The sequence below is a fragment of the Drosophila suzukii genome, unplaced genomic scaffold, assembly GCF_043229965.1.
Source record: "Drosophila suzukii unplaced genomic scaffold, CBGP_Dsuzu_IsoJpt1.0 scf_4, whole genome shotgun sequence".
In the NCBI taxonomy this organism is placed as follows: domain Eukaryota; kingdom Metazoa; phylum Arthropoda; class Insecta; order Diptera; family Drosophilidae; genus Drosophila; species Drosophila suzukii.
In genome coordinates, this window is record NW_027255927.1 from 3,734,824 (window position 1) to 3,752,887 (window position 18,064).

The 18,064-nt window shown below is 41.9% G+C and overlaps 1 protein-coding gene across 1 annotated transcript; it reads right to left on the reverse strand.

The window, feature by feature from the left end:
• Positions 1 to 313: 313 nt before the first annotated feature.
• Positions 314 to 8,832, reverse strand: LOC139354906 (serine/threonine-protein kinase fray2-like). Its single transcript, XM_070999160.1, has 3 exons — positions 8,466 to 8,832; positions 4,143 to 4,624; positions 314 to 436 (listed from the first exon to the last, which is right to left on the reverse strand). The coding sequence occupies exons 1-3, from the start codon at positions 8,830 to 8,832 to the stop codon at positions 314 to 316; spliced, it is 972 nt and encodes a 323-aa protein (XP_070855261.1).
• Positions 8,833 to 18,064: the final 9,232 nt, after the last annotated feature.

Below are 18,064 nucleotides of genomic sequence, written 5' to 3' on the forward strand. Positions count from 1 at the left end.
GGTCCGTCCTTAATGTTACGAAGATATTGTTCCCTTGCCGTAGCTCGACTCCTCCGTCGCTGGCGTTCCCGTTGATCCTCTTGTTCATCCTCCGAAAGTTGTGCTCTGGCAGCAATATTGCGCTGTGACTTTCTGAAAGATTCCGCCTGTCGATTTTGTGAACTCGACCTGTATGTGTAAAGTCGCTCGTCAGCCATTTCGTGAATTTGTTGTTCCCGAAATCTTTGCTGAAGTCTTGTGTTCCGATGATGCACTGTGTTGGTCCTTTGCTCCTGTGTCCTAGTGATAGAGTTGTTCCTAGTGATCCTATGAGCTAATGCGTCCTGTAGACGCTCGAGTCCTCTATTTTCCTCGATCGATCTCCAGGTAGCATGATCAGCAGTGTTTCGCGACTGCTCTCGTCGTCGGAATCCTCGGAATCCGACCTGACTATTGACTATTCCTCGAACGATCTCCAGGTAGCATGATAGTCCGACCTGACTATGGCGCGCGCTGCAGCGTCCCGTGCGCGCTCTGGTCCTCGATTTTCCTCGATCGATCTCCACGTAGCATGGTCAGCAGTATTTTGCACCTGCTGTCGTCGTCGCTCTTCGGAATTCGACCTCGCGCTTGCGTGCGCTTCAGCGTCCCGCTCTACAGGTAACGCGATTCTCAGCGTTCCTCAATCGTTCGCTGGCTCGAATTCTTTCGCTTCTCCTTCTCTGAGAGCGAGCAGCGGAATTTCGCGAGCGAGCTTCTTCTGTTGCCTCCAAATTACTTGTACGGGCCAAGGCAATGTACTGCGCATTCGGCTTCGGCATCGGCTTCGTCTAAGCGCAGCTTGGCGGCGCTGCTCTCGAGATAAAGAAGATATGCGCTGCATTCTCTTTATTTAGCTGTTAAAAAAATTGTATTAAAGTTAAGGGGTTAACATTTTAAAATTCAACGCTTTAACCTATTAGTTAATGGAGTTCAAGTTCCTTCCCAGGCTCTGGAGTTCGACTACTCGAACGCTGAAAAGGTTCAAAGCTCAAGAGGTTATAATATGCTTTTTAGATCATGTGAAATTAAACATTACGATCGTGGACTGCAAATTACCAAGGCAATGTTTCATTCAAACAGTTTTAAATTAGCCTTTGACTTAACTGCTGATCAATCAAATTCAACTATATGTTCAAATTTAATCTCTCAAGGTACTATAAGAATCAAAGGAAGATTTTTGGAACCACTTGCTGAAGCAGTTACTTGCTTGGTATACTGTGAATACGATTCAATGATTGATATTGATAAGCACAGAAATATTCGAACGCTCATTTAAAATGAATACTTTACAAATTGAACATTTTCTTTCTAAGCATTCAAAGACAAAATCTGTTTTTAAAGGAGTTTTTCCCTCGGATAGGTTACGAAAAACTATTTTAAAGTATCCCGCACTAATAATTGCGAGTACCGACACTTCAGATCAACCTGGAACTCATTGGACTGCATTTTATTTTGATAGTCGTAGGTCAGCAGAATTTTTCGATTCATATGGTCAATATCCCCAGAAAATTTTTTTTTTAATTTTTAAGATCTAACGCTTTTACATTTTTTTTTAATAAGCAACAACTACAGGGATACTTTTCTAACACTTGCGGACGTTATTGTATGCTATACAGTCTTTTTAAAAGTAAACAGAAAACACTAGATTTTTTTAAAAGAAAATTCAAGAAGAACGAATATTTATTTAATGATAAATTAATAATAAAAATGTTTAAGAACCATTTTAAACAAGAAAGGAAGTTAACTTCGGCAAGCCTAAGTTTGAATACTCTTGCAGTTATAAGAAATAATCAATGTTAGTAACACTATGTTACATTTTAAGGATTGTTGCTAGCCTCAGTGATATTAAAACAATTTCACGTACTCAGCCCCCACACCACGTCAAGGTCACAATCTACGAGGGGGGAAATATTATCATTTATATATATATATATATACAATTTTGAAAACTACGTTAATAGATAGAAATAAATAAATTAATAATACCATAAAAATACATATATACAATATGCTATATACAATTAATTTTTATATTTAATTATATTACCTACTACAAGCTATACTTAAAAAAAATTCCATCGTGGTGGCTATATGGTGTCTCATAAGTAATGGCAAGAGCTTGTTTTGTTGTAAGAAATCATTGATTGAAAAGAGGTTATAGGCATTCAAATGTTCCTCCAGAGTATCAGTCCCTGTGGATCTGCAATTATTAAAATCTCCTAATATTACTACTTTAGTATTATCCATTCTACGCACTTTTTCTACATCAGCATTAATTTCATTTCGAAATCTTGCAATAGGAAATCCGGGACTCCTATAAACAATTATAAATGACGTGTCAAGATATTTAAATGCAATCGATTGATACGTTGCCCTTGTGTTTATGGACTTCTTTGTCTCAAACAGAAATAATACATTTTGCGAAATGTTTTGTTTAGCGTAATTAAGTATTCCGTTCTTCCCAATACCATTCAAACGATTCCAATCAACTCTTCTTATAATGTCGAAATCCCTTAAAGGGAACTCTTCTTGTGGAGGAGTCCAGGTTTCAACAAAATATAAAAAGTTGGCAGAACAAATAATGTTGTCGATGGCAACATCTTCGCGATGAGCGCGAAGAGATTCCACGTTGTGGTAATATAAAGAGATATCCTCATTTTCATTGACCAAAAATTCATAATGCGTAGTCAAAGCGTTTTCCCCTCTTGAACGTTCAAGTTCTACTTGGTCATTTGTAGCTCCAAATCTAGTTGGAGGGACAAAGTCTCCTAAAAGGAAAAGGCCCGATGCGCTAGTTGCTCTGCTGAAACCTACGTACAACGAAGCTCGCTTAATGCCTCTTTTAAGACGCACTGCCACTTTGCTGTAGGTTGCTTCTTGGCTCTTATGGATGGTAATAGCCTCAGCAGGAACAACTGGAAATTGTTTTCGATCAATAGAAGAATGTCCCGAATTTCCGCATTGGAATACTCGGGCTGTTTTATAAATTGGAGTCCAGTCTGGGTGATCATTTCCTCGAACTTTTGACCTAACTATAGTACCGACAGTGGCATCTGTAAACTTAATCCACAGTCCAGTAATTAATAATGAGCCGTTAACTATACAGTTGTCAATTCGCATTAATTGACCAGTTGCCCCATTTACAAGTCCATCATTTGTGTCAATATTGACGGTAACCATATATTTTGCAGTAGTCTTCAGGTGTAAAATATAGGGTAGACCCTGAGTTTCAGAGGTCTTCATGTTTCGGGCATGCCTAAGAGTTGATTCTCGACTTCTTTCAGACATATTAGCTGATTTAACTGTGTCTACTGCAGTTGACACAAATTCTTCAGTTCTAATTTGGGCAAGTTTTAGGGAGTTGTAATGGTTTACGTCAGCATTAGAACAGAATAAGTGAATAAGTCGTTTGACTGTTCTGATCGTGCATTTAGCTTGGAGAATTTGAACCAAGCCGTAAATTCCGCAAGACATAACGATTCTAGTTGTTCATATCTTTGCACGTATCGATCAAGTAAATTTCGCTCAAAAATATCTGTTGAGTTTGCGGGAAGCTGTTCTAATTCTCTGTTAGCATCGGTCCCATTTGATTGAGCCAATCACCGTCAAAGGAAATGTTGTGTTTTCTGTAGAGCTCAGTGTTAACCAAGTATCGCACAGCTTGAATAACCCGAGCGGGTCGAATAGTTTCCGTCATGAAATTATGGGAATATTCTAACTTTCTTTTTAAATGAACCTGGATTACATGGGTCGAATCAAAGGTGCGCGGGAGTACGCTTACAGTATCAGGTACTGAAATTGGAACAGATGACTACAGCGCCTCTTATTCCGCATTGCCTTTCATATACAAGGGATATAATGCGCATGAAAGGATTTCGAGGAGAAATAAGGCACTCCTCAAGACATGTCAAGTTTTTAAGGCATTCAGGTATCTCTGGAAAGTCGAAGCCATTAGAGAGACAAAGGGATGGTATCCTACCTTTGGAAACGCCTTGACGACATGTACTGCAAAATTGATGTTTGCCGGATGGACTCGGAAACTTTCTACCTAAAAAAAAGGCATTGTCTAGACTAAAGTTAGGGTATTTAGAAGAAATAGTACATATGTTCAAACCACTTACCTGAGATGGAAACCACGTTCCTCCACAGCACGTACAAAACTTAGTTGGTCCGTCCTTAATGTTACGAAGATATTGTTCCCTTGCCGTAGCTCGACTCCTCCGTCGCTGGCGTTCCCGTTGATCCTCTCGTTCATCCTCCGAAAGTTGTGCTCTGGCAGCAATATTGCGCTGTGACTTTCTGGAAGATTCCGCCTGCCGATTTTGTGAACTCGACCTGTATGTGTAAAGTCGCTCGTCAGCCATTTCGTGAATTTGTTGTTCCCGAAATCTTTGCTGAAGTCTTGTGTTCCGATGATGCACTGTGTTGGTCCTTTGCTCCTGTGTCCTAGTGATAGAGTTGTTCCTAGTGATCCTATGAGCTAATGCGTCCTGTAGACGCTCGAGTCCTCTATTTTCCTCGATCGATCTCCAGGTAGCATGATCAGCAGTGTTTCGCGACTGCTCTCGTCGTCGGAATCCTCGGAATCCGACCTGACTATTGACTATTCCTCGAACGATCTCCAGGTAGCATGATAGTCCGACCTGACTATGGCGCGCGCTGCAGCGTCCCGTGCGCGCTCGGGTCCTCGATTTTCTCCAAACGATCTCCAGGTAGCATGATCAGCAGTGTTTCGCGACTGCTCTCGTCGTCGCTCCTCGGAATCCGACCTGACTATTGCGCGCGCTACAGCGTCCCGTGCGCGCTCTGGTCCTCGATTTTCCTCGATCGATCTCCACGTAGCATGGTCAGCAGTATTTTGCACCTGCTGTCGTCGTCGCTCTTCGGAATTCGACCTCGCGCTTGCGTGCGCTTCACCGTCCCGCTCTACAGGTAGCGCGATTCTCAGCGTTCCTCAATCGTTCGCTGGCTCGAATTCTTTCGCTTCTCCTTCTCTGAGAGCGAGCAGCGGAATTTCGCGAGCGAGCTTCTTCTGTTGCCTCCAAATTACTTGTACGGGCCAAGGCAATGTGCTGCGCATTCGGCATCGGCATCGGCTTCGTCTAAGCGCAGCTTGGCGGCGCTGCTCTCGAGATAAAGAAGATATGCGCTGCATTCTCTTTATTTAGCTGTTAAAAAATTGTATTAAAGTTAAGGGGTTAACATTTTAAAATTCAACGCTTTAACCTATTAGTTAATGGAGTTCAAGTTTCTTCCCAGGCTCTGGAGTTCGACTACTCGAACGCTGAAAAGGTTCAAAGCTCAAGAGGTTATAATATGCTTTTTAGATCATGTGGAATTAAACATTACGATCGTGGACTGCAAATTACCAAGGCAATGTTTCATTCAAACAGTTTTAAATTAGCCTTTGACTTAACTGCTGATCAATCAAATTCAACTATATGTTCAAATTTAATCTCTCAAGGTACTATAAGAATCAAAGGAAGATTTTCGGAACCACTTGCTGAAGCAGTTACTTGCTTGGTATACTGTGAATACGATTCAATGATTGATATTGATAAGCACAGAAATATTCGAACGCTCATTTAAAATGAATACTTTACAAATTGAACATTTTCTTTCTAAGCATTCAAAGACAAAATCTGTTTTTAAAGGAGTTTTTCCCTCGGATAGGTTACGAAAAACTATTTTAAAGTATCCAGCACTAATAATTGCGAGTACCGATACTTCAGATCAACCTGGAACTCATTGGACTGCATTTTATTTTGATAGTCGTAGGTCAGCAGAATTTTTCGATTCATATGGTCAATATCCCCAGAAAATTTTTTTTTTAATTTTTAAGATCTAACGCTTTTACATTTTTTTTTAATAAGCAACAACTACAGGGATACTTTTCTAACACTTGCGGACGTTATTGTATGCTATACAGTCTTTTTAAACGTAAACAGAAAACACTAGATTTTTTTAAAAGAAAATTCAAGAAGAACGAATATTTATTTAATGATAAATTAATAATAAAAATGTTTAAGAACCATTTTAAACAAGAAAGGAAGTTAACTTCGGCAAGCCTAAGTTTGAATACTCTTCCAGTTATAAGAAATAATCAATGTTAGTAACACTATGTTACATTTTAAGGATTGTTGCTAGCCTCAGTGATATTAAAACAATTTCACGTACTCAGCCCCCACACCACGTCAAGGTCACAATCTACGAGGGGGGAAATATTATCATTTATATATATATATATATATACAATTTTGAAAACTACGTTAATAGATAGAAATAAATAAATTAATAATACCATAAAAATACATATATACAATATGCTATATACAATTAATTTTTATATTTAATTATATTACCTACTACAAGCTATACTTAAAAAAAATTCCATCGTGGTGGCTATATGGTGTCTCATAAGTAATGGCAAGAGCTTGTTTTGTTGTAAGAAATCATTGATTGAAAAGAGGTTATAGGCATTCAAATGTTCCTCCAGAGTATCAGTCCCTGTGGATCTGCAAATATTAAAATCTCCTAATATTACTACTTTAGTATTATCCATTCTACGCACTTTTTCTACATCAGCATTAATTTCATTTCGAAATCTTGCAATAGGAAATCCGGGACTCCTATAAACAATTATAAATGACGTGTCAAGATATTTAAATACAATCGATTGATACGTTGCCCTTGTGTTTATGGACTTCTTTGTCTCAAACAGAAATAATACATTTTGCGAAATGTTTTGTTTAGCATAATTAAGTATTCCGTTCTTCCCAATACCATTCAAACGATTGCAATCAACTCTTCTTATAATGTCGAAATCCCTTAAAGTGTACTCTTCTTGTGGAGGAGTCCAGGTTTCAACAAAACATAAAAAGTTGGCAGAACAAATAATGTTGTCGATGGCAACATCTTCGCGATGAGCGCGAAGAGATTCCAGGTTGTGGTAATATAAAGAGATATCCTCATTTTCATTGACCAAAAATTCATAATGCGTAGTCAAAGCGTTTTCCCCTCTTGAACGTTCAAGTTCTACTTGGTCATTTGTAGCTCCAAATCTAGTTGGAGGGACAAAGTCTCCTAAAAGGAAAAGGCCCGATGCGCTAGTTGCTCTGCTGAAACCTACGTACAACGAAGCTCGCTTAATGCCTCTTTTAAGACGCACTGCCACTTTGCTGTAGGTTGCTTCTTGGCTCTTTTGGATGGTAATAGCCTCAGCAGGAACAACTGGAAATTGTTTTCGATCAATAGAAGAATGTCCCGAATTTCCGCATTGGAATACTCGGGCTGTTTTATAAATTGGAGTCCAGTCTGGGTGATCATTCCCTCGAACTTTTGACCTAGCTATAGTACCGACAGTGGCATCTGTAAACTTAATCCACAGTCCAGTAATTAATAATGAGCCGTTAACTATACAGTTGTCAATTCGCATTAATTGACCAGTTGCCCCATTTACAAGTCACCATATATTTTGCAGTAGTCTTCAGGTGTAAAATATATGGTAGACCCTGAGTTTCAGAGGTCTTCATGTTTCGGGCATGCCTAAGAGTTGATTCTCGACTTCTTTCAGACATATTAGCTGATTTAACTGTGTCTACTGCAGTTGACACAAATTCTTCAGTTCTAATTTGGGCAAGTTTTAGGGAGTTGTAATGGTTTACGTCAGCATTAGAACCGAATAAGTGAATAAGTCGTTTGACTGTTCTGATAGTGCATTTAGCTTGGAGAATTTGAACCAAGCCGTAAATTCCGCAAGACATAACGATTCTAGTTGTTCATATCTTTGCACGTATCGATCAAGTAAATTTCGCTCAAAAATATCTGTTGAGTTTGCGGGAAGCTGTTCTAATTCTCTGTTAGCATCGGTCCCATTTGATTGAGCCAATCACCGTCAAAGGAAATGTTGTGTTTTCTGTGGAGCTCAGTGTTAACCAAGTATCGCACAGCTTGAATAACCCGAGCGGGTCGAATAGTTTCCGTCATGAAATTATGGGAATATTCTAACTTTCTTTTTAAATGAACCTGGATTACATGGGTCGAATCAAAGGTGCGCGGGAGTACGCTTACAGTATCAGGTACTGAAATTGGAACAGATGACTACAGCGCCTCTTATTCCGCATTGCCTTTCATATCCAAGGGATATAATGCGCATGAAGGGAATTCGAGGAGAAATAAGGCACTTCTCAAGACATGTAAAGTTTTTAAGGCATTCAGGTATCTCCGGAAAGTCGAAGCCATTAGAGACACAAAGGGATGGTATCCTACCTTTGGAAACGCCTTGACGACATGTACTGCAATATTGATGTTTGCCGGACGGACTCGGAAACTTTCTACCTAAAAAAAGGCATTGTCTAGACTAAAGTTAGGGTATTTAAAAGAAATAGTACATATGTTCAAACCACTTAGCTGAGATGGAAACCACGTTCCTCCACAGCACGTACAAAACTTAGTTGGTCCGTCCTTAATGTTACGAAGATATTGTTCCCTTGCCGTAGCTCGACTCCTCCGTCGCTGGCGTTCCCGTTGATCCTCTCGTTCATCCTCCGAAAGTTGTGCTCTGGCAGCAATATTGCGCTGTGACTTTCTGGAAGATTCCGCCTGTCGATTTTGTGAACTCGACCTGTATGTGTAAAGTCGCTCGTCAGCCATTTCGTGAATTTGTTGTTCCCGAAATCTTTGCTGAAGTCTTGTGTTCCGATGATGCACTGTGTTGGTCCTTTGCTCCTGTGTCCTAGTGATAGGGTTGTTGCTAGTGGTCCCGTAAACGCTCGAGTCCTCTATTTTCCTCGATCGATCTCCAGGTAGCATGATCAGCAGTGTTCCGCGACTGCTCTCGTCGTCGGAATCCTCGGAATCCGACCTGACTATTGACTATTCACCGAACGGTAGGTAGCATGATAGTCCGACCTAACTATGGCGCGCGCTGCAGCGTCCCGTGCGCGAGTTACGTATTACCCCACATCACTTCCCACATATGTCCAAAACCCAATTTCTTCTTTACCACCTCTTAATAATAAAGTACAAGAATTGCTTAACTCATTAAATGCTAAATAAACAATATATTAAAGTAATACAGCAAACAGGAAATGCACAGGTTAACGATCTGGCACATGCCAACCAAAATAAGTTCTAAGAAAATATAAAATCCAAATAAGCAATATAACACAGTAAACAGGAAATGCATAGTTCATCGATCGTTATTAAATTCAGGCTAACCAGAGGCCAACGATCTTACACATGTCGACCAGAATAATTCGTAAGAAAACCTAATAAGCACTTCTGTAAACCTAAATTAAGTTTTCTTTAAAACATTATCAATAAAGAATATTCAGTTGATTTTTGCCCACCAAACCCGCTTGACGTGTTTTACTTACAAATAATTTATTTTTTTTAAAACTTCGCAACTCCTTAAACAAAATTGGCGCAGCCGGTAGGATCCTTTTTAATTAAAGAGGGTCCAGTGATTATTCAAATCGAACTTAACGTGAAGAAAAAAATATAACAAAAATTTTTTGTGATAAATAAAAAATACAAAAAGTCAGCGAACAGAAGCGAACTAAAAATCAGTCCGCTAAGTGAACGTGGTGCAGTGCATAGAAAAGTGCATTGATCAAAGCAAAACCAGACCAAGCAGCGCAACAGCATTAAATCCAACTAAAAATCAGTGGATTAATGCCTGTAGAGATCGAACTAAAATCGACTTAGAAAGCGCTAAGAAGGAAATCAACTCAACCTGGATATAAGAAGGCAGCGAAGGATCGCTTCATACGACAATAGCAGGATGGCTCACGATAACGGCCAGATGCCCCAAGCGGATCTTTTGGAACAATTGGCCGTATGTACAGCTCCAAGGAAATGGAAACAACCCAGCCCAACAAGAGCGGTTGTTCAAAAACATCAATCGTTTGGCAACCTTTACGGGAACCGGGGAAATCTCCATCAACTCCTTCTTCAGTAGCGTGGAGTACCTGTTACAGACGGTAGAGGACCCACAACTCAAGAGAGAAGCCACAAGGACAATATTCTACAGGACAATTCAGGGTCAAGCAAAGGATGCAGTGATAAATATCCCGGAGCCGGACAACTGGGACCTGATAAAAGCCACCTTGAAGTTAAGGTACAGACCAGACACGGAGCCGCACCAAATCTACAAGAGGATATGTGACCTGAGAGTGAATTCGGTGAGCGAGCTTGCAGTAGAAATTCAAAATATAAAATATAAAAATGATGAATTAATTGTGTATCATATGAATGATAATTTTATAGATTTAAGTAATGTCGAAAGCTTATTAGTTAACACAGCCAAAGAAATGACACAAGGCACTTTACTAGACAAGATCTACGAAGTCAGAGATTTAAGCACTATATTAAAGATAATGATGCAACGCAGATATGAGAATAGTTTCATTAGGTATCAGTATAGGAAAGGTAGACCTAATCAAAACAATTACAGGAACAACAACCAGAATACCAATCAACAATATAATGAGCAAAACAATACAATGCAAAATGCACATCAAAATAAGAATACCAATCAACAATATAATCAGCAAAACAATACAATGCAAAATGTACATCGAAATTATCAGAGCAACAATTCAGGACAAGTTAGACAGAACACTACCCCTCAGAATTTTAGAGGCAATAACTCCGGACAAAGTAGACGATATCAAAATAATCAGTGGAATCAACAAGCAGGATCACATCAGTCTAGGCAAAATAGGCCAGCGAATGTGGTACCTATGGAGGTAGATAACATAGAAGCCAACCAACACCAAAACAATACAGACCAAAGCAGATACGAAAATGACAACTACAACAGTGACCATAACTCGAACAGTAAACACGATAATAATCAAATGGAAAACTATCCACAGGCAGAATTCAATAATACGGTTTTTTTTACGAAGCCGCCTCGGATGGGTTACCACTAATAGAACTTAACATAGACAAACAGAAATACGTGGCCTTAATAGACACAGGAGCCACCTTGAGTTTAGTTAGCGACCAGATTAAAGGTTACAGAAAAATGAGACTAAATACGCCCATACCATACACTACAATTAACAGCAAAGACGTAATAGCGTACGAAATTCATACCACAGCCCCAAAAGAATTTAACTTACCAAATAACGCAAGAGTACGATGGAAATTAGCCCCGCTTAAGGGAAGAAAATACAATTTTATCATAGGGATAGACCTCCTAAATTTTTTGAATGCATTTATAAACATTGAGAGGAAGGTTTTAATTTTAAATCAAAAAGAAAACGTAGTTATAAACAATCCATATCAATACGAAGAAGTTTCTGTATTAGAAAGTAGCAGTAAAAACTTAGAGAATTTGAAACTCGACCACTTAAATGAAGAAGAAGTCAGAGAAATTAAAGTCATTGTACAACGATTTAGCAAACTTTTTTTTAAGGAGGGAGACCAACTAACTAGTACGACAGAAATTGAACACGAAAAACGGACCAATACAGAGGAACAGTTAAACTCAATACTTTATAGATACCCACCATAACACGAGGAAGAAGTTAGGAAACAAATAAAAGAAATGGAAGAACAGGGTATAATTAGAAAGAGTAATTCAAGATACTCTAGCCCACTTATAGTAATCCTGAAGAAGATCGACAACTCAGGAAAGAAAAAGTTTAGGATAGTAATAGACTACAGGAAGTTAAATGAAATAACCATAGACGACAAATTTCCGATTCCGAACATTAATTCTATTTTGGATAAACTAGGAAGAGCTCAATACTTCACTACAATAGATTTAGCCAAAAGCTACCATCAGATCTTAGTCCGAGAATCAGACAGAAAAAAAACGGCATTCGTAACGCCACATGGACTATATGAGTTTATAAGAATGCCATTTGGGTTGAAAAATGCCCCTGCCACATTCCAAAGACTTATGAATGAAATACTTAGGGATCACATTAATAAAAAATGCGTCGTGTATCTAGACGATATACTTATTTTCAGCACCTCATTAAAAGAACATATTCAAGCTATTAACGAAATATTCCAAATATTAGAAAAGAAAAATTTAAAAATACAGATTGACAAGTGTAACTTCATGAAAAAGGAAACTGAATTTCTAGGACATATCCTTACAAAAGAGGGCATTAAGCCAAATCCAAATAGGATCGCAATCATAGAAAAATTACTGTTACCACGAACAGAGAAGCAAATAAAAAGCTTCTTAGGTATAACAGGTTATTACAGAAAATTTATAAAAGATTATGCTAAAGTAGCACAGCCAATAACCAAGTATTTGAAAAAAAATGTTAAAATAAATCTAAAAGACCCTACCTATGTCGAAGCATTTGAAAAATTAAAACATTTAATCAGTTCTCACAAAATTTTAAGATATCCCAATTTTGAAAAAAAATTTACATTAACTACAGATGCATCAAATTATGCAATTGGATCTGTCCTATCTCAAGACGGTCATCCAATCTGCTTTGCATCAAAAACGCTAAACAATCATGAAAAAAATTACTCAGCAACAGACAAAGAATTCCTAGCAATACTATGGAGCGTCAATTATTTCAGACCATACCTTTACGGGAATAAATTCAAAATATTAACTGACCACCAGCCAATAAAATTCTTACACTCAAAACATAAAGGTAAAGATATTTCACCCAGACACCAGAGATGGTTATTAAAATTAGGAGAATATCAATTTGAGATAGATTACTTGAAAGGAAAAGAGAACAGAGTGGCAGATTTTCTTAGCAGACTGGAAGACAGCGACCTCACGAACAAAACCGAAAACGAAAGAGACAATGAATACAAGGATAATATTTCAGACATAAACATGATAGCAAACATTGAAGATAATCTCTCAACATCAACAGTACACTCAGCCGAAGAAAATTTACACAATCATTTTTATATAAAAGAGGAAATAGTTAACAAATATAAATCACAAATAATTATTACAGACAGTAAAACAGACGAGTATAAAACAATACATGGAAAATCAATAATATTTAAAATATCAAATATATTTATTTCCAACAATGGGAGATATTTTCAGGAAATATATACACAAAGGAAAAGTCGGAATCTATTCAGAATTATCGTATCAAGAGTATAACAAAGTACAAGAAAAACTAATAGAAATGTTTTCAGACAACAAACAATTAGAATTCATAAAATGCACACTCAGAGCTCAAGATATTGAACATGAAACAGAAGCAGTAAGACAAATTTCGATTTATCATGTAAGAGAAAGTATGCACTCAGGAATTCAGGAAACATATAACCAATTGAAAAACAAGATTTACTTTCCAAAATTGTTAGAGTTGGTGCAAATGGTTATAAATCAATGCGATTTTTGCAAAGAAATAAAATATGATAGAAATCCTATTAAAAATAAATTCAGTAAAACGGAAACACCATCAGATAAAAATCACATAATACACTTGGATACATATGTAATAAAAATACACATCAAATGTACTGTGAGGAGTTGAATAACTCCCCACAAATAGAAACAGCAGCAGATGGCCGGCCGCTTGCCAGATACGCGGCGAATTCGCGTAGTAACGGCGCGGCGAGGAGAGCGAGAGAGTTTTGAGACCAACGAAGAAGAGCGAGAGAGTTTGGAGACCAATGAAGGAGAGCGAGAGAGTTTGGAGACCAAGGATGGAGATCGAGAGAGAGTGGAGACTTCGCGGGCAAGGCAAGAGTGCCGTGTGCAAAAGCGGGTAACGGAACTCCACCGGACTTTGGACTCTCCCGTGAACTTTGGACCGGGAGAGGAAGTGCCACATCTCGGCGGTGGAGCGGCACACAGGCGTGCCACAAGCATCACGGGAATCAGCGGGATAGCAGCAGTGGGCGGAGCATCGATTGGAAGCGGTACGGGAACGACAAGTGGGTCATCCAGGAGGCACGGACTTTGAACCCAGAGTGGAGAGATCCAGCGGGCCGTGCGCAAAAGGGAAATAACGGTTCCCGGAGGCCCTATATAAGGCCGCAGAGCGCTGGCAGCTGGATCAGTCGATCACAAGGAGTCAAACCGTCAAGATCACTCAGATACCAAAGTGAACAATCAAACAACCAGATAATCTACAAGGGAGCAGCAGAAAGTCGAGTCGGCAGAGAAGCAGCGCCGTGGGAGCCTACAAGGAGCGAGATTGCTACGTCGAGACGTTCGGGATTGGGATACCAGGAATCTCCGAATTGAGACGCAGGTAGCTGAGATCCAGAGGGCATCACACGGCTAGGTCAAGGCGGTCGATTAACCCTGTCCACAAAGTCCTGGCGTTACGCCTGGAAAGAGTATAACAAGCCAGAAGGGAGAGCGGTCGATCGGTAAGGTCTCGAGTGGAATTGTCCAGGAGAGCCCTACGGATTCGACTTGCGAGGTCCCGGAGCGGCGTGCCCGAACCACGAGTATAACAAGCCAGAAGGGAGAGCGGTCGATCGGCAAGGTCTCGAGTGGAATTATCTAGGAGAGCCCTACGGATTCGACTTGCGAGGTCCCCGAGTACCAAAAGCCACACGGAAACGTCCCGGACAAAAGGCAAAAGGGTGAGGCTAGGGTGGAACGTTCGTTTACACTAGGCGTGGAAGCGAAGTTAGGCGCGAGGCAGCTTCCTGGCGTTCCGCCTTGACTGTCCGCGCGGGCTGAGCAGAAACCCAGTGGGACCATCCGGGACAGAGCAAGGGACAGGCGGCGGTGTGTCGAAAGGAGCGATCCTGGAGAGCGCAGCTTCTGTTCACCCTAGTCTGAGAACGGTGACGCTTCCCTAAGCCCGTACGGCTGATACCCCTCGCGATTCCGAGTCGTTACCAGCAGTCACCAAGTCACGCGTGACAAGTGAACAGCGAGCGAGCGTCTTTAGGGAGCTGCGAGGATCTTCAGGGAGCGGCGAGGATCTTCTGGGAGCTGCGAGTATCTTCAGGGAGCTAAAGGACTGGAGCACCGAGTCGTCAAGGCGAGAGGTCGTCGAGTCAATCAGGGCCGTCGGAAGCACCGAGGGTCACAAGCAACGAGTCAAGGCCAACCAAGCGACTAAGACACTTGTAATAATATACCCGCAATAAAACCCAATACGAACCCGTGAATTCTATGCTTTCTCACTGAGCTACTGGGCGGTCACGTTAATATAAATTTGGTGGGACGAACACACAATATACTGAGCTAGCCGCACGAATCTCGTAGCGAGCAGACCATAAAAATCAGTTCGTTACATCTGGCGCCCAACGTGATTGTCCCAGCAGTGAAAGCAATTTAAACAGAATGGGGAAGAAGTGGATCTACCGACTTAAAAAGGAGGATTTTGCCAATGTCGCACAGAGGCTTTATGTCACCCTGGACGGCAGATTAGAGGACATGAGAAAAGCATTATCCGAGTATTACTCAGAAACGGATAATGACCCACAACTCGTTGACATCTGGGCCGATTTGGATGCCACATACCACGACAAAGCCGGCCCCAGCATCACGTTAACAACCGCCGAAGGGGACAACTTAGTGGCAAGCCTGAGCGTTGACAAAGGAGGCAAACAGGAGAGAGAAACAACAGCGCTGATCTCGAGACCCAATCAATCAGACTATGCAAGGATCGCTAAACAGGTCCGCGAATAGTCGTTCAGGTTCGACGGGGCGGAAAAACCGTTCGAGTTCCTGGAGCAGGTGGAATGGTCCGCCAACACATACGGCTTGGAGTTAGACATGATTCCCCAAGCGATGCCTGAATTGCTGAAGGGAAGGGCTTTGAAGTGGTTCATCGCCAACAACAAACAATGGAAAACCTGGGCGGAGTTCATAGATAGTTTCCACACATACTTTCTACCGAGAGACTTCTTCACCAGGCTGGCGGATCAGGTCAGGCAACGGAAGCAGGGCTTCAGCGAGTCGTTCAAAGACTACATGATCGACATGCAGACGATGGTGAGGCCACTTAATTACTCCGCTATAGAGACCCTAAGAATCATCAAGGAGAACTGCACCCCCAGTCTAAGGATCTTCCTAAGGGCATACAAAGTGTCGGACCTGGACACGCTGATGATATTAGCAGACGAGTATGAAGAACTCGAAAAGGAGCGGGAAGCGTTCGGGCAGGAAAACAAATTCTCGAAGAACAAGTCGGCATCGCCAGCGCAGGTAACATGCAGAAGATGCGAAGAGACAGGAATCCAGGAGACGCGGGGAAACGACCAATGGTCGCCACCTAACCGAGTACCACGGCAGCAGGCAACAGGAGCACCACGCGGAGGCCAATGGACACCACCACAACAGCAACAGATGCAACCAGCAAACAATGTTTGGAGGCCACCAAGTACAACACAAAGGCCTCGTAAAACGACACACATCACAGACCCCCAGGAGGCTTGCCGAAAGTGCGGCGGTCATGGACACTGGGCGCGGGGATGTCGGCACCAACGCCTGTTGTTCTGCTGGGTGTGCGGGAGAGTAGGCGTCAGGAGCGTTGAATGCTGCCAGCAGGCGGGAAATGCCCAGCGATCTCAGCCGCAGAGAGGCGAGCGGGGGTCGCAAGATGCTACCTCTCCAAACTAACGGGAAAGCTGATCGAGGAGGAGCAGCAGTTGTCCGCAGCGGTGACGAAGGGTGGGGGCACATACAAGGCCACAATCGACACCGGGGCAACAGCAAGCTTTATAAGCAAAGAGCTGGCGGACGACCTGGCTGCCCTCGGAAAGATTACGAGGATACGACGGCAAGTTAGGTTGGCAGACGGAAGATGTGGCGGAATCGATGAGCAGCTGGAGGTGGAAATCGCGTTCGGGAACAAGCGACTGAGCATGAGCCTGCTGATACTACCAGGAGTAGTGGATTCATTGGTGTTGGGATGGAACTTTCTAACACAAGTCGGTACCGAAATTAAGTGCGCTGGACACGAAGTGATAATACCGGCCGGGAATCGTCACAAGGGATGGCTCGAGGAAAAGTTGTCGGTGGCAGTCGTACAACGGGCAAGCGAAGATGACGACACGACGAAATTCCTGGAGGCAGAGCTATCGACTTTCAGCAGCATGAAGGGAACATCAAACATGGCAGAGCATCAGATCACGATGAAAGACGACAAACCAATAAAGCAGCGATACTATCCCAAGAATCCGAAAGTTCAAGGGGAGATCAATGCGAAGGTGGACGAGCTTCTCCAAATGGGATACATAGAACACTCAACAAGCCCATACAGTTCTCCCATCGTGATGGTTAGAAAAAAGACGGGCAAATGGAGACTGTGCGTCGACTTTAGGCAAATAAATGCCAAATCTGTAAAGGATGCCTACCCGATGCCCCGAATAAATTATATTCTCGACCAACTGAGGGAAGCACGGTACATCAGCAGCTTGGACCTAAAGGATGGGTACTGGCAAATCCCACTGAAAGCGGACAGCAGGCAGTATACGGCATTTACAGTGCCGGGGAAAGGTTTATTCCAATGGAAAGTAATGCCATTCGGACTTCATTCGGCGTCTGCGACCTTTCAACGGGTGCTGGACCGGGTGATCGGCCCAGAAATGTCGCCGCACGCATTTGCTTACCAGGACGACATCATAGTGATCGGGCGCTCGCTGGAAGAACTAAAGGACTAAAGGAGGCAAATCTGAGATTAAACCCGGAGAAAAGTCAATTTTTCAAGAAAGAGCTGTTATATCTCGGTCATCGAGTGACTAGCGAAGGAATAGGCACGGATCCGGAAAAGGTAGCAGCCATCGCCGAACTAGAACCACCATCGACAGTAAGAGAGCTCCGACAGTACCTGGGCGTAGCATCATGGTACCGCCGGTTTGTACCTGACTTCGCAAAAATAGTCAAACCTCTCAACGATCTGCTACGCAAGGGCAATAAATGGGTGTGGACACAGGAACATCTGACGGCATTCGAGGAGGTGAAGGCAAGACTCGTCGCAGACCCCGTACTGGCATGCCCGGACTTCGACAAACCATTCATCTTGCAAACTGACGCAAGCGACTACGGCATCGGGGAAATCTTGACCCAGGAAACTGAACGAGGCGAAAAGGTAATCTCTTACTCAAGCCGAACGCTCAA

Excerpts from the sequence above, each read along its gene's own strand:
- LOC139354906 (XM_070999160.1), bottom strand. The coding sequence starts at position 8,832 with ATGCTACCTGGAGATCGATCGAGGAAAATAGAGGACTCGAGCGTTTAC. Across the intron at positions 4,625-8,465 it reads GGACGGACCAACTAAGTTTT|TCAATAGTCAGGTCGGATTC; the intron begins GTACGTGCTGTG and ends TTCGAGGAATAG. Across the intron at positions 437-4,142 it reads GAACGTGGTTTCCATCTCAG|TCAATAGTCAGGTCGGATTC; the intron begins GTAAGTGGTTTG and ends TTCGAGGAATAG.